Source organism: Neoarius graeffei, chromosome 22, assembly GCF_027579695.1.
Source record: "Neoarius graeffei isolate fNeoGra1 chromosome 22, fNeoGra1.pri, whole genome shotgun sequence".
NCBI lineage: Eukaryota > Metazoa > Chordata > Actinopteri > Siluriformes > Ariidae > Neoarius > Neoarius graeffei.
In genome coordinates this window covers 44,192,441-44,207,172 of record NC_083590.1, presented here as the reverse complement: position 1 = coordinate 44,207,172, position 14,732 = coordinate 44,192,441, and the positions used below count along the sequence as shown (strand labels likewise).

The 14,732-nt window shown below is 42.8% G+C and overlaps 1 protein-coding gene across 1 annotated transcript in view; it reads right to left on the bottom strand.

The window, feature by feature from the left end:
* Positions 1–1,179: 1,179 nt before the first annotated feature.
* Positions 1,180–14,732, bottom strand: part of fam131ba (family with sequence similarity 131 member Ba) — a 64,357-nt gene continuing 50,804 nt past the window's right edge. Inside the window, exons 4-6 of the mRNA XM_060904069.1 lie at positions 7,276–7,568; positions 6,773–7,030; positions 1,180–1,413 (exon numbers count right to left, since the gene is read on the bottom strand). Coding sequence (XP_060760052.1) covers positions 1,180–1,413; positions 6,773–7,030; positions 7,276–7,568 — 785 coding nt within the window. The remainder of the gene's footprint in view (positions 1,414–6,772; positions 7,031–7,275; positions 7,569–14,732) is intronic.

Genomic DNA, 14,732 nt, shown 5'->3' with positions numbered 1-14,732 from the left:
ACTGTTTACTTTCTGCCTCATTTTTATTTAAAAAAACAAACAAACAAAACCCTCTGCTTCACATCTAAGACATTTTTTGTTTGTTTGATTGTAGTCTGGTGGTTACACTACTCTTTGGTTACTTTTCCACACAGCATCAGCTTCTGTGTAAGAATGCTTTCTGTCTTCCGTTACACCATTCAGGTCTAGCAAATAGCATTCTTCAGCTTTTAGATTGAGACTAGTGAGTGATGGAAATTGTATCTGAACTTCTGATTTTGACTGTCCAGGTAAATAGTTTTATCAAAATGAAAGGAAAAGAAAGGCCCATGAGTAAAAAACAAAAACAGCCCAGTAACAAACTTGGGAAAAGGCCAGATGAAATAAAAATGTAGTCACCAGCCAAGAGACTATACATTATTTTATATTCATAATAGTGCATATGTCTTATAATGTATAGCTGTTGAACATTGAACAGTATAGCACTGTTTCCAGTTGGGCAGTATTGTGCTTGCTTATATATCGTGTGTGTGTGTGTGTGTGTGTGTGTGTATGGCTGCTGGAGTGTGTGTGGAGTGAAGTAAAATATATCGGCAATACTTCACACAACATTATTTCCAAATGGTGAACAAACAGATAATGGTTTTGAGAATATACCTTTATATATACATGCAGTCATACAGTCATACCAACATACACACACACATACATACATAGAAACATCCATATCGTATGTACATAGAAATACATAATATTTTGTTGGCTTTTAATTTTATTACAAAAATCAATTTCAGTTATTACTATATGTATACTGGTAATTCAGTCACTTAAATATTCAGAATGCATGCACTTTCTTTTGGTTGTCTTTGTATGTTAGTATTGCACTGTTTTCTTTAGTTTCTTTTAAATGTGTCCTTTTATACTGGAAGTGTCTCTTTCCCTGGTCAGCAGAACACATATCAGCTCTACATCTCCACTCATACCATCTCCTTTAGTGCATTTTCAGAATGACATTTTATGATTATGTGATTATGTCCTTTATCACTCTTTATGAACATATAAGTCAGTGCATCTCACTGCAGAGTCTTCCACTGAGTGATTGACAAAAATATGAGAACATACACCTTGGGTTTGGGTGGTTATACATTAGCATAATTAGTTGTTAGTAGATACCCTCCTGGAAAAAAAAAATCAAATCTGTTAATTGGTCGCAACAACAACCACCGCCCCGTCCTCCACTTCCTCTTCTTTCAGGTCCAGGGATTGGATGATGCAGGATGTGACCTCAAAGGGCGTATGCTCAGGCATTGGCTCTGTGTATGACAAGGATGGGCTCACGCCACCAGGCATCGGACCCTCTCTGTGAGGCTGTGAGGTCACAACTGGTGTCATGGACATTGCCTCAGATTCCAATGTTAATGTGATGTCATCCTCCTTAAATAAGACAATTGAGAAAAGGAAACCACTTAATTATCATCACCAAAACAACATGAATGTCATGGCAATATTGGGCTTTCCAGGATTTCTTTGAACTTTTTTTTCTTCTGTGGCAGAATGATTGTATAACACACAACTTTAATAAAAACAAAGCAAAAATTTGGTGCACAGGTTTTAATTTATTTTGGGTTTTCTGAAATCAACACAGGATCAAAATTATACATACAGGGTCACGAATTTACATATGCCTACTTACATTATTAATTCAGTGGTGCTGAAAGTTCCAAAATGTCTTAACTTGCTACGGTCAAGGCCTCTTAACATCCTGTTAGTGATCATGATTGACTACAGCTGGTAGCTTCTCTGTCAACAACATAAAGAGTTTGTTTGACAGCACTCATTGGATTGACCAACACACAGTACAATAGGAAAGTCCAAGGAGCTCAGTGCAGATCTGAGAGAGAGGATCATAGATTTACACATTCAGGAACATCTCCTGGAGCCATTTCTAAACAACTGCAGATTCCAGGACCCTCAGTTCAAACAACTGTATGTAAGTACAAGTTATTGGGAGGTGTAGCCAGTTTGCCAAGCCACTTTGCTAGAAGAAGACTCAAACTGTCCCCCTCAGCTGAGAGGAAACTGGTTTGGATGGTCAAGAAAAATCCTGGAAGCACCAAGGTATAGGCCTGTCATGAACTGGAAGCTGCTGGAACACTGTTTACAATCAAGTGAGTTTTACATCACTATGGACTGAGAGACTGCTGTCCAAGAAAGATGTCCCTGCTCCAAAATCAACACCTATAAGCTTTACAGCTGACCATGTGGACAAAGAAAAAGCCTTCTGGAGGAAGGTTTAATGGTCAGATGAGACAGAGATTAAGTTGTTTGTCCACAATGACCAGATATACAGAGGAACATTGTACCATCTGTTAAGCATGGTGGTGATAGTATCATGCCCTGGTGCTGTTTTGCTGCCAAAGGAACTGATGCACTGCAAAATGTGGATGGAATAATGAAGAAGGAGGACTACTTCAGAATTCTTCAGCATAACCTCAAACCAACAGAAACTTGGACACTTCGACATCAAAGCTGGTTGTGGAGGATAAAGCAGGCTAATAGTCAAGTCAAGTTTATTTGTATAGCGCTTTTAACAATAGACATTGTCGCAAAGCAGCTTTATAGAATTTGAATGACTTTAAACATGAACTAATTTTATCCCTAATCTATCCCCAATGAGCAAGCCTATGGCGATGATGGCAAGGAAAAACTCCCTCAGACGACATGAGGAAGAAACCTCGAGAGGAACCAGACTGAAAAGGGAACTCATCCTCATTTAGGCAACAACAGACAACATGATTAGAACATTAACAGTATTAACATGAAGTCAGTTTCATTGATGTTATAACTCTTCAACTGGTGGAAACTTGAGTGCAAAACTGTTCATGATAACTGCAGTCCTAAAGTTAGCAAGTCAACTGTAGTCCTCAGCCATAAAAGCATTACTGTAAGTGTCCAGAACATCTTCCAAGTGTGACTTTCAACTGTCCATATGGGGCCATCCTCCACAGGAGCGATGTGATGAGACTCTGACCAGACACAGGGCATCAGGATGGATCAGGTAGGTCCGAGGAGCAGAAGAGGTCAGCATCTCGAGCTCAGGATTGACATCCTAATAGTAAGCTTAATATTAAGCTTAAAACAAGAAGACAGAGTTATCTATATCCCCTCCCCTATATACCAACTATATACCAAGTTTCAAGATATTATTTGTCACATTTTTCAAGTTCTGCTGCAGGAAACCAACCTTACCTCTTTACACTGACCTCAGCAGCCCATGGCATAAGCTCACTGGACCTTTGGTCCAGGTGAGCTAAAAATTAAAATTTCTCACATTTCTTAGTATCAAAAGGCACATATACAACCCCGATTCCAAAAAAGTTGGGACAAAGTACAAATTGTAAATAAAAACGGAATGCAATAATTTACAAATCTCAAAAACTGATATGGTATTCACAATAGAACATAGACAACATATCAAATGTCAAAAGTGAGACATTTTGAAATTTCATGCCAAAAATATTGGCTCATTTGAAATTTCATGACAGCAACACATCTCAAAAAAGTTGGGACAGGGGCAATAAGAGGCTGGAAAAGTTAAAGGTACAAAAAAGGAACAGCTGGAGGACCAAACTGCAACTCATTAGGTCAATTGGCAATAGGTCATTAACATGACTGGGTATAAAAAGAGCATCTTGGAGTGGCAGTGGCTCTCAGAAGTAAAGATGGGAAGAGGATCACCAATCCCCCTAATTCTGCATTGACAAATAGTGGAGCAATATCAGAAAGGAGTTCGACAGCATAAAATTGCAAAGAATTTGAACATATCATCATCTACAGTGCATAATATCATCAAAAGATTCAGAGAATCTGGAAGAATCTCTGTATGTAAGGGTCAAGGCTGGAAAACCATACTGGGTGCCCGTGATCTTCGGGCCCTTAGATGGCACTGCATCACATACAGACATGCTTCTGTATTGGAAATCACAAAATGGGCTCAGGAATATTTCCAGAGAACATTACCTGTGAACACAATTCACCGTGCCATCCGCTGTTGCCAGCTAAAACTCTATAGTTCAAAGAAGAAGCCGTATGTAAACATGATCCAGAAGCGCAGACGTCTTCTCTGGGCCAAGGCTCATTTAAAATGGACTGTGGCAAAGTGGAAAACTGTTCTGTGGTCAGACAAATCAAAATTTGAAGTTCTTTATGGAAATCAGAGACGCCGTGTCATTCGGACTAAAGAGGAGAAGGACGACCCAAATTGTTATCAGCGCTCAGTTCAGAAGCCTGCATCTCCGATGGTAAGGGGTTGCATTAGTGCGTGTGGCATGGGCAGCTTACACATCTGGAAAGACACCATCAATGCTGAAAGGTATATCCAGGTTCTAGAGCAACATATGCTCCCATCCAGATGATGTCTCTTTCAGGGAAGACCTTGCATTTTCCAACATGACAATGCCAAACCACATACTGCATCAATTACAGCATTATGGCTGCATAGAAGAAGGGTCCGGGTACTGAACTGGCCAGCCTGCAGTCCAGATCTTTCACCCATAGAAAACATTTGGCACATCATAAAACACGACAAAAAAGACCTAAGACAGTTGAGCAACTAGAATCCTACATTAGACAAGAATGGGTTAACATTCCTATCCATAAACTTGAGCAACTTGTCTCCTCAGTCCCCAGACATTTACAGACTGTTGTAAAGAGAAAAGGGGATGTCTCACAGTGGTAAGCATGGCCTTGTCCCAACTTTTTTAAGATGTGTTGTTGTCATGAAATTTAAAATCACCTAATTTTTCTCTTTAAATGATACATTTTCTCAGTTTAAACATTTGATATGTCATCTATGTTCTATTCTGAATAAAATATGGAATTTTGAAACTTCCACATCATTGCATTCTGTTTTTATTTACAATTTGTACTTTGTCCCAACTTTTTTGGAATCGGGGTTGTACATTACTTAATCAACACATATACCAACTTTCAGTCCATACCACTCATAGTTTTCAAGTTCTGCTCTGGAAACAAAACCTACCCCTAAGACTAACCTGAGAGACTAAATCTGAAATTGTTTCCATGGAAACATGAAAAATTTAAATTTCTCAAATTTCTTAGTATGAAAAGGCACATCTACATCACCTTGTTAACATGTATACCAAGTTTCAAATCTGTATCATGAATAGTTTGGGATACATGCTCCAGAAAAAAACATTGCTCTTAGAATCTAATTCAAAATCTGTTTTTTATGTAAAAATTTGAAAAAAAATTTTTTTTAAAAAATCCAAAATAGCAAAAGGCACCAGTTCACATGTTGCTTGATATGTATACAAAGTTTCATGAAGATATCTTCAGTAGTTTTAAAGATATGGCCCAGAAATGAAAACTTGACCGGATGGACGGATGGAACCCGTTTCTATATCCCCCGCCAAACTTCGTTGGGGTGAGGGATAACAAGTCCTGACCTCAGCCCTATCAAAAATATGTTGACTGCGCTTAAAAGTTGGGTCTGTGCCAGGAAACATACAAATTGAACTCAGTAATTCTATCAAGAAGAGTGATCAAATGTCCAACCAGAATTCTGCCAGAAGTTTGTTGATGGCTACCAAAAGTATCTGGTCAAGGTGAAATTTACTAATATTTAACTGAATATTTGGTGTGCTATATGTATATTTTTGACCTGGTGTTGTTTTCAGAAAACCCAAAAATAAATTAAAACTTGTGCACCAAATTCTTGTTGTTTTTTTTCCTATTAAAGATGCCTGAGGTACAGTCAAAAAGTTCTGGGACTGTTCCTGTTGCAAATGAACAGAGAGTGGCATGGTCATGCACGCAGTAGGAACAAGCAGTAATTCTCATGAGTCAATATGCCACATGATATCACGCTCTCAACATTGAGATGCGTGTTAAACATGTTTTTGTGACAATGTGCATGTGTGCATTTGCGATTAGCAATGGAGACCCTTGAAATGCTTCGGCAAGCTTACAGCAATAAAGCAATAAATGTTGTCACTGGAGGATGATGTTCTGCCCCTCTTGACACACGAATGCCAAAACACCTCACCCAGTTCATTGCTTCACTGCCATAGGCTTGCTGAAGCATTTACAGGGTCTTTGTTTCTGATTTCCCGAGTTGGACCCAGAACTTGATGTTTGCTCTCTCTGAGCCATAATAAAATTGCAAATGTGTATGTTAATCTTTTCTTTTAGTTTTTCTTTCTTTTTTTGTCAAAATCGTGTCACTTTTTACAATTTTTGGCAGTATATGCTTGACTAATGTTAGCCAAGTTGAACACATATTGATAGATTTTATTTCATGCAATGAACTTTAAATAGTCCCCATTTACAGAAAGTGAGAGTGCTGAATCAGCGCAAACAAGAAAATCAATAGGAGATGCTTTTCCTTTCAAGCAGGAAAATCAAGAGGAGATGAGAAATTACTAATGTTTGATGTGGGGAAGGGGACAGGGCTTCGAGGGTGTCAAGTAGAAGAGTTCAAGACACCTGTTTAAAAACACAGTTCAAAACTGTCAGTTATTCTAGATTCACATGTCGATTGATACACATACATTTTTATGAGAAAAAAAAGACTCTGAAAAAGATTTTTAAAGTATTTTTTAGTGAAATCTCATAGCAGCTACTCTAATGTTCAAATGAAGAATGGCCAAAGTTATTTTAAGTCACTGCTTCATAGAGCAAATACAATGCAGATTATACACTAACATAGATACTATTATTATTATTATTATTATTATTATTATTATTTTATTAAAAATGGCAAAGAACATACCTTGGCTTCCTCCTCCTCTTGTTGTTCAGGGATGCACTCATTTTCTGTAACTAATTCCTCGCCATATGATTCTGGTGTGCCCATTTCTGCCAAAGTTATACTCATGTGTCCCATTATTTCCATCTGATGTGGCTCCACTTGTGCTGCTGCCCACAAATCAGCCAGTCGTGGATGTGTGGGTGGACACAAGCTATGAATGGTGCTGTTGGGCGTAGCTTGCAAAGAATGGGAGGTGCTGTGTAGCCGATGCTCCAGTGACTAGAAGAAACATAGTTTAAAGACAAAAAATGTCAAACAAATAAATTCAATAACTTACCCAAAAGCCGTCACAAATTTACTGAAGGAACAAAGAAAAGAAATACTGCACAGCCATAAAGCCATGAAGGATGTACTATGTAGTGTGTAAATTAATAGCTTTTGTGTTGCACTAGCCCTGGTTTTGCAACTGCTCACTGTCAGATCATTGCTTGTAGTATTACATGATATATTTGAATTGTTCTGACCTGTTGCTGGTACTGCATGAGTTGCTGTTGCTGGTACTGCTTCATCTGCTGCAGCTGCTGTAAATGGCTCTGCTGCTGAAGTGCAAGCTGCTGCTGGGACAGATAGTGGGGGGAGCAGTCATAGCCTTCTCCAGAAGCCCCACTGGCTATGTAGGAGCCTGCAGCAGGAGAGGCCATGCCTGATAGCTCATTGCTGATTGGGTCCCAGGCATCAGAGGACGAAAGGCAGTACAGACCCTGGGAGACATAGGTGTGAGGCCATACTTCTGCAGATGAATGATGCAAAGGCTGATCTAGAGTACAAAGAAGTAATCAGAAAAGGTGATAAAGAGGAATGAGTTCTTTGGTCATTGCATTCTGATTAAATACAAATCAGGGACCAATTCCGCGTATCAAAAATAAACAATAAATTATACATGAAACTGTATCTTCTTTGGTTTATAACCTCAGGGGAAAAAACATACAGCCCTGTAGCTTAGTTTAATTTAATATTAAATTCAATGTTGTCTCTCAGTATCTGCTTTAACTGTCTCAGTCTCAGAAAAATGAATAATTTCTGCTCATCTACTCCAACAACTGCCTTCTTTCAGTTTTTGGCTTTTCCATATTTCCATGTGCTCAATAAAACATGACCTAAACCTGTCAATTTGCCTAGAAGTAGTATCAGTCAAAAGCAAAGTCAACAAAATAAATTAGGACTGCTGATATATGAAATTTCTTGACTTCTTCTCAGCCCCACTTTGCATGCAGTGAAATGCTGAAAATATCCAACTGATCAAATGAGCTAAAAACGGACTCATACTCAGGGACTCAATGGATCTAGTGAAGAGAAGAGTGCATCTCACTGTTGACCAAAATGATTCACTGTGGCACATTGCCGTCCCAATTTAAGCACTCCACACCAATAACTAATCAGTTAAATGAAAGGACAAACATGTACCAAAATAGATCATGGTTTAAAAATGTTTCATGTTAATAAAAAATTAAATAAAATAGGAGAGAACTGTTGTTTTTACCAGTCAACTGCATTTTATTGTTGTCTTGTTGGAACACGATTTTTTGGTAAAAAATAATGTTGTAAATACGACTATTTAGTTATTGAGTGCTCCACAACAATGAAACAGAGAAAGTTCAAATTACATATACCAATAGATAATTTATTACTTTGAAAGATGACATGCAGCTTTTGTTGATATTGTCACTATTTTCTTTATATGAAGACTATTTTTGCACAATAGTTAGGATGCCAGTGTCTACACCACAAGGGGGCCTGAAGAAACAAGCTACAAAACACTGACAGATAAACCATTTGTTTAAATATAGCTTTAAAAAGTAATGACCTCAAGATTAGCTGATTAAAGCAACAACAGTCTGAATGCAAGAGCAGCCAATCTTGGCCATAGCCAAAAAAACATTGTGTCAGTAATGGCATAGAAAACACAAGCTCAGAACAGCCTCCAAACATGGCTGCTCTGGACTACAACACCCAACAGTCACAGCACCCTCTGTCACCTGATTACTAATAACACCTGTCTCTCGTTCCTCAGCAATCACCTCGCCTACTTAAACCCAGCTCTCACACACTCGCGCGAAGTATTGTTTAGTGTTTCCGTGCCTAACTTTACTGAGCCGTTTACTTTCTGCCTGACTTCCTGTGTTTAGACCAATATCTACATTCAGTCTCTGATCTCGCTGTATTGTTTTCTCTGCATTATCCTGTTTGCCGATCGACTGACCCCTGCCCGTTATTCTGACTATGATTCCTGCTCTTCGTTTTGGCTCAGTCTGCAGTTTGCTTCTCCCTGCTCTCCCCTGCGCCTGCATCCATAAGTGCCTGCACCCTGACAGGATACTTCGCCACCAATGGATGCAGCAGAGGAGGCGAAGCAGAGTGCACTAAATGCTCAGGGGTGCTTATTAGGTGAACATCAGCAGATGCTCAGTGATCTCAAAACTAGGATGGTGCAGCTCACTGCTGTTATGTCGCAGGCCCTCCTAACGCGCCCCGCATCTTCCTCCAGCACCGCTCAGCTCATTCCACTACTGGAGAAGTTCTCTGGTGAAGCATCAAACTGTAAAGGATTTCTTCTCCGATGTTCCCTATATTTCTCCTCACTCACCGGAATCTCTGACGAACAGAAGATCGCTAAATTTCTCATGTTACTCACAGGCAAGGCTCTACAGTGGGCTAGTGCAGTATGGGAGTGCGGTGGTGAACACACCATATCCTATGACCGTTTCTTGGATCTGTTTAAGTGAGTGTTTGATTGTGAACCCAAAGGAATAGAGGTCAGAGAGAGTCTCTTGTCAGTCAAGCAGGGAAATAGAAGAGTTGCAGAGTATGCCCTGGACTTCTGTACATTGGCTGCTGGTAGTGGTTGGAATGAGTCTGCACTAAAAGCCACTTTTTGCCAAGGGTTACATCCAGAGGTGCTGAGTGAATTGCCCTGTCGCGATGAACATCTATCCCTCAACTCACTCATTGATTTGGCCATTCATCTGGACCACCTCATCACAAATAGACCCTCTCTGCAACCTACCACTACTCTATCTCCTGCCAGTAGCACGGCCACTCCTATGGAGGTTTCTCATGCTCGGCTAAAACAATCAGAAGGAGAGAGAGAAGATGGTGAGAGGGTTTTTGCTTCTACTGTGGTGAGTCCAGACATCTCATCACTAAATGTCCTGTCCGTCTGCCTCAGGGTGCTCTGGCTCATCCAGTTAACAGTCCACCCAGCCCAGTGCTTTCCATATTTAGTTATAAAGCACAATCCTTCAAATTACCTGTACTTCTTGAAGCTGCCAGACTTGACCCATATCCTCTCTGCATTTATAGACTTAGGGACAGAGGGGAACTTCATTGACTGTTCAATCATCCAGAGATTCAGCTTCCCCACAGACACCTTGCAAAGCCCGCTTAACATAAGGACCATCGACGGGGGTCCCACTGGGGATGGACTAATCTCTACCCATACAACCCCACTACAGATTCAGGTGGGTTCTCTCCATTCTGAACTCATTTCTCTATTTGTCACCCGAACTGCTCATCATGACATCATCCTAGGTTACCCCTGGCTTCAACTCCATGACCCATTAATCTCTTGGCAAAATAAAGACATTCTTCAATGGTCATCGGCATGTTTTCAAAACTGTCTTCATTGTCCTAAAATAACTGTCTTGTCCACCTCCATGAAGAGCCCACAGCCCAATTTGCTAGACAGTGTTCCTGCATGCTATCTGGACTCGAAAGAAGTATTCAGCAGAGGTAAGGCATGTGGCCTGCCCCTCACCATCCCTATGACTGAGCCATTGACCTCCTTCCAGGTACTACCCCTCCACACAATCATATCTATCCATTGTCCCTAACTGAACAATCAGCTATGGAGAAATATGTTGTAGGTACAATCACAGTTACTATTAATATTAAGTGATCAATCTCCTTAAATCAGTCTCATTAAATTTGAAGATTAACAATTATATTGAATCAATCCCATTGAATCATTTAATTTGACTCATTTGAATTGAATCATACCATAGAATCAGTCTCATTTGAATCGTTTGAAATGAATCATTCAAGTGAATCATTCAGTGAATCGTTCAGTGAATCATTCAGTGAATCATACCATTAATCCTGGATAAATTACCAAACAGCTAAATTATGGTATATTTCCAAATTATTATTGATCACTTACCATATTACATAAATCATCTGCACCTTTTTGAATTCTTTGAGAGATTGGGTGACTTCAGATATTTATTGGAACAAAAATAAATCAGTTTGTTTGATAAATGAATTTATTAAACAAAGCTAAAACTGGATAATCAGTTGGACTATATACAGTGAGGTGTGTGTGTGTGTGTGTGTGTGTGTGTGAGAGAGAGAGAGAGAGAGAGAGAGACACCTTGGGTGTTGCTCTTGAGAGGGTTGGCTCTTGTGGCTAACTCTGTGTGTTTGTGGGGGAGGAGTTAAGGCCCAAGGACCACCTCGTGGAGTTAAACAAAGAAAGGTGTGTTAGGTCTAGCTTGTTGCTATGTGAGACACAGGAATTTTGTTATCTGATGTGTTGGTATGTGTGAGTGTGTGTGGTAGGCCTGGTGAGGCCTACTGAGGCTAATGAAACAAAGGGCTAGCCGATAGCTAACCCACTAGCTCATAATACTGAAACCACTAACATCTTGATGAGATCAAGATGTATAATAATGAAATTAAAATGTTAGTAAGAATAAGAGAAAAAGGAGCATGCACAGCCTGTCTATTAAAACAATTGAGATTAAAACAACATAAATCAATTCAACACTCAACACGCTGCATGTCTTAACAGTGTAACAATAAACCTGGGTTTAAATTCACACTATTTCAATAAAAGCAAGTTCCTAAGACTATCTTAATTTATTTATGCCCAAAATGTTGACAGTCTTACTTCCAGTATCTCGCTTATATGCAAGATTAGGGAGATGTTCTAAAACTTCTGAGTCTCGCCGTTATGGAGCACGTGAGTCGAATCCATGAGTCGATTTCGTGGACAGAGAACTTCTCTTGATCTGATGCATCGTGGCTCGTGATGAGGAGGAAAGTCTCTGATTAACAAGGTGCACAGCGCTTTTGAGTTAAAAAGGATTCAATCGCTTCTTAACCTTTAACTGCCTGGGCTGCAGTCGTGAGGTCACTTCTAATATGAATAAACCGGTTGTAACTCACTGAGTTTAAAATCGCGCGCTCTTAGATTTTTACCTTGGCCAAGGGTAAGAAATTGCACTGAATGATGGATCTTGCAAGAAAGAGAGAAAAAGACGTCTTTTGGTGAAGAGCATCTCTTTATGTGCGTCTAGATTCCTTGAAATCTAGACACCAGAGACAAAGAGCTGGGAGCTTCCGCCTGGACTTATGCGCTCATGGCGGACTGATGTAGATGATCCCGCCCAGGCGTGACGTAGGTCACGCGGAAGTTGGCTGGGAGTTATAGTTCTTAGACACAAAATGACAGACTGTACCTACAATGTGCAAGAAGCCCTGAACCAAGGGTACATCAGACCATCCACCTCACCAGCTTCAGCAGGCTTATTCTTTGTCAAAAAGAAGGGAGGAGGTCTTCGGCCATGTATAGACTATCAGGGTCTGAACCAAATCACTGTGAAGTACCCCTACCTGCTTCCACTTGTGCCCTCTGTCATGGAACAACTACATTCCACCAGAATATTTTCTAAATTGGACCTACGCAGCACCATAACTTGGTCAGAATTTGAGAGGGGGATGAGTGAAAGATGGCCTTTAGCACCACTGCCAGCCATTTTGAATACCTGATAATGCCTTATGGCCTTTCTTCAGCATCAAGCGTCTTCCAGTCCCTGATCAACAATGTCTTAAGGGATATGCTGGGGAAATTTGTGATAGCTTACATTGACAACATATTAATCTACTCCTCAGACAAAGACAGTCACCACAAGCATGTCAGGTTTGTACTCTCCCGCTTACTTGAAAACTATCTCTATGTCAAGGCAGAGAAATGCAAATTTCATGTCCGCCAGATCTCATTCTTTGGGTGAGATCCATATCAGTTCTGAAGGGGTAAGCATGGACCAGTCTAAGGTTTCTGGAGTCACAACTTGGCCCACTCCCACATCTGTGAAAGAGTTGTAATGTTTCCTGGGCTTTGCAAATGTGGCAGCGGGGGCGTGGTCAAGTGCCGGTCTGTGACAGGAGGGCGGAGTTGGGGAAGGTAAGTGGCAGAATCGCTACACCTGAGTGTGATTAACCTATGTTTTGTGTGTGTTCTCCCCAGTAAACCGCGCCCTACTTAAGGAGGGAGAGTGAGAGCGGAGGGGGGCATTAAGAGGAGACTACAGTCTGCGTGTGCGCGAGCCAGTCTCCGGATGTTTAAATGAACTGTTAGACTGAAAAGTTTGGCAATAAAAAAGCCGTTGTGCATCCTGATCTCTGTCCTGCCGTCTTCTGTGCTCCACCCACACATTGAACTCGCTACAGTGGTGCCGAAACAAGGGAAGGTGGAGCACCGGTCCTGCAGCCCCATGGAATCCTCCCCGTTCGTGGACTTGGTCCACGCCCTCGCCATGGCTCAGCAGACCCAGCACCAGGCACTCATCACGCTCCGGAAGGAGCAGGAGCGCCGCTTCGAAGCCCTGGTGCTGGCTCAGCAGGAAGACCGAGAGGCGTTCCGGCGCCTCCTCGCATCGGCAGGGTCCACCAGTGCCCCGGCCGCGGGCCCATCTCCCATCACCTTGACTAAGATGGGCTCGCAGGACGACCCCGAGGCGTTCATCGCGTTATTCGAGCAGGTCGCCGAAGCCTCGGGGTGGCCGATGGAGCGGCGCGCCTCCTCCCCCTCCTGATGGGAGAGGCACAGTTAGCCGCACTACAGCTCCCCGCCGACCACCGGCTGGCCTACGCCGACCTTCGCCGGGCTGTCCTCCAGCGCGTGGGATGCACGCCGGAGCAGCAGCGCCAGCGCTTCCACGCGCTGCGGATGGAGGAAGTCGGCAGCCCGTTCGCGTTCGGCCAGCAGCTCCGGGACGCCTGCTGGCGGTGGCTGAAGGCCGAAGATCGCGACGCCGAGGGAATCATCGACCAGGTGGCGCTGGAACAGTTCATCGCCCGCCTGCCCGTCGGAACCGCAGAGTGGGTCCAGTGCCACCGCCCGGCGTTGCTGGATCAGGCCGTAGGACTGGCGGAGGATCATCTGGCGGCTGTCCCGGCGGCAGAACAACGGATGGCATCATCATCTCTCTCCTCTTCTCTCTCTCTTCCCCCTCCTCCCGTGTCCCGTCCTCGCCCCATTCCCCCACCACGGAGGCGGGGGCCGGCTCCACCCCAGCCGGCCCGCCGCACCCGTGGTGCCCTCCCATTTCTCCCTTCTGTGTCTGTCTCTCCCCCTCCTCAGGTGAGTGACCCTCAATCCACAGCTGCAGAGGGGAGGCCCGGGCCGGTTTGCTGGCGCTGCGGGGAACCGGGCCACCTGCAGCAACAGTGTGCCGCGATGGAGGTGGGGGCGGTGGTGCAGATCCCCGACGCGCCAGAGGCTGCCCTCGATCAGGCCGGAGCGTATCGCATACCGGTAAGTGTACAAGGGGCGACATATCAGGTGTTGGTGGATTCGGGTTGCAATCAGACCTCGATCCGCCAAAGCCTGGTGCAAGACGAGGCATTGGGGGGAGCACAAGGGGTGAAGGTGTTGTGTGTGCACAGGGATATTCACTACTACCCGTTGGTGTCGGTCAACATACATTTCAGAGGGGACAAATCCATAGTGAAGGCGGCGGTTAATCCTCGCCTTACCCACTCTTTGATCTTGGGGACTGATTGGCCGGGATTTCGAGGGTTGATGGCACGCCTAGTAAAGAGTGGGTCCTGCAGGTTATCAGGGGAGGGTCCTGGTGTCGCTTTGGCTGGAGCTGCAGTCGCAGAGCCGTCTGCGTCATCTCCGCGACAGAGTGAGGAGCCC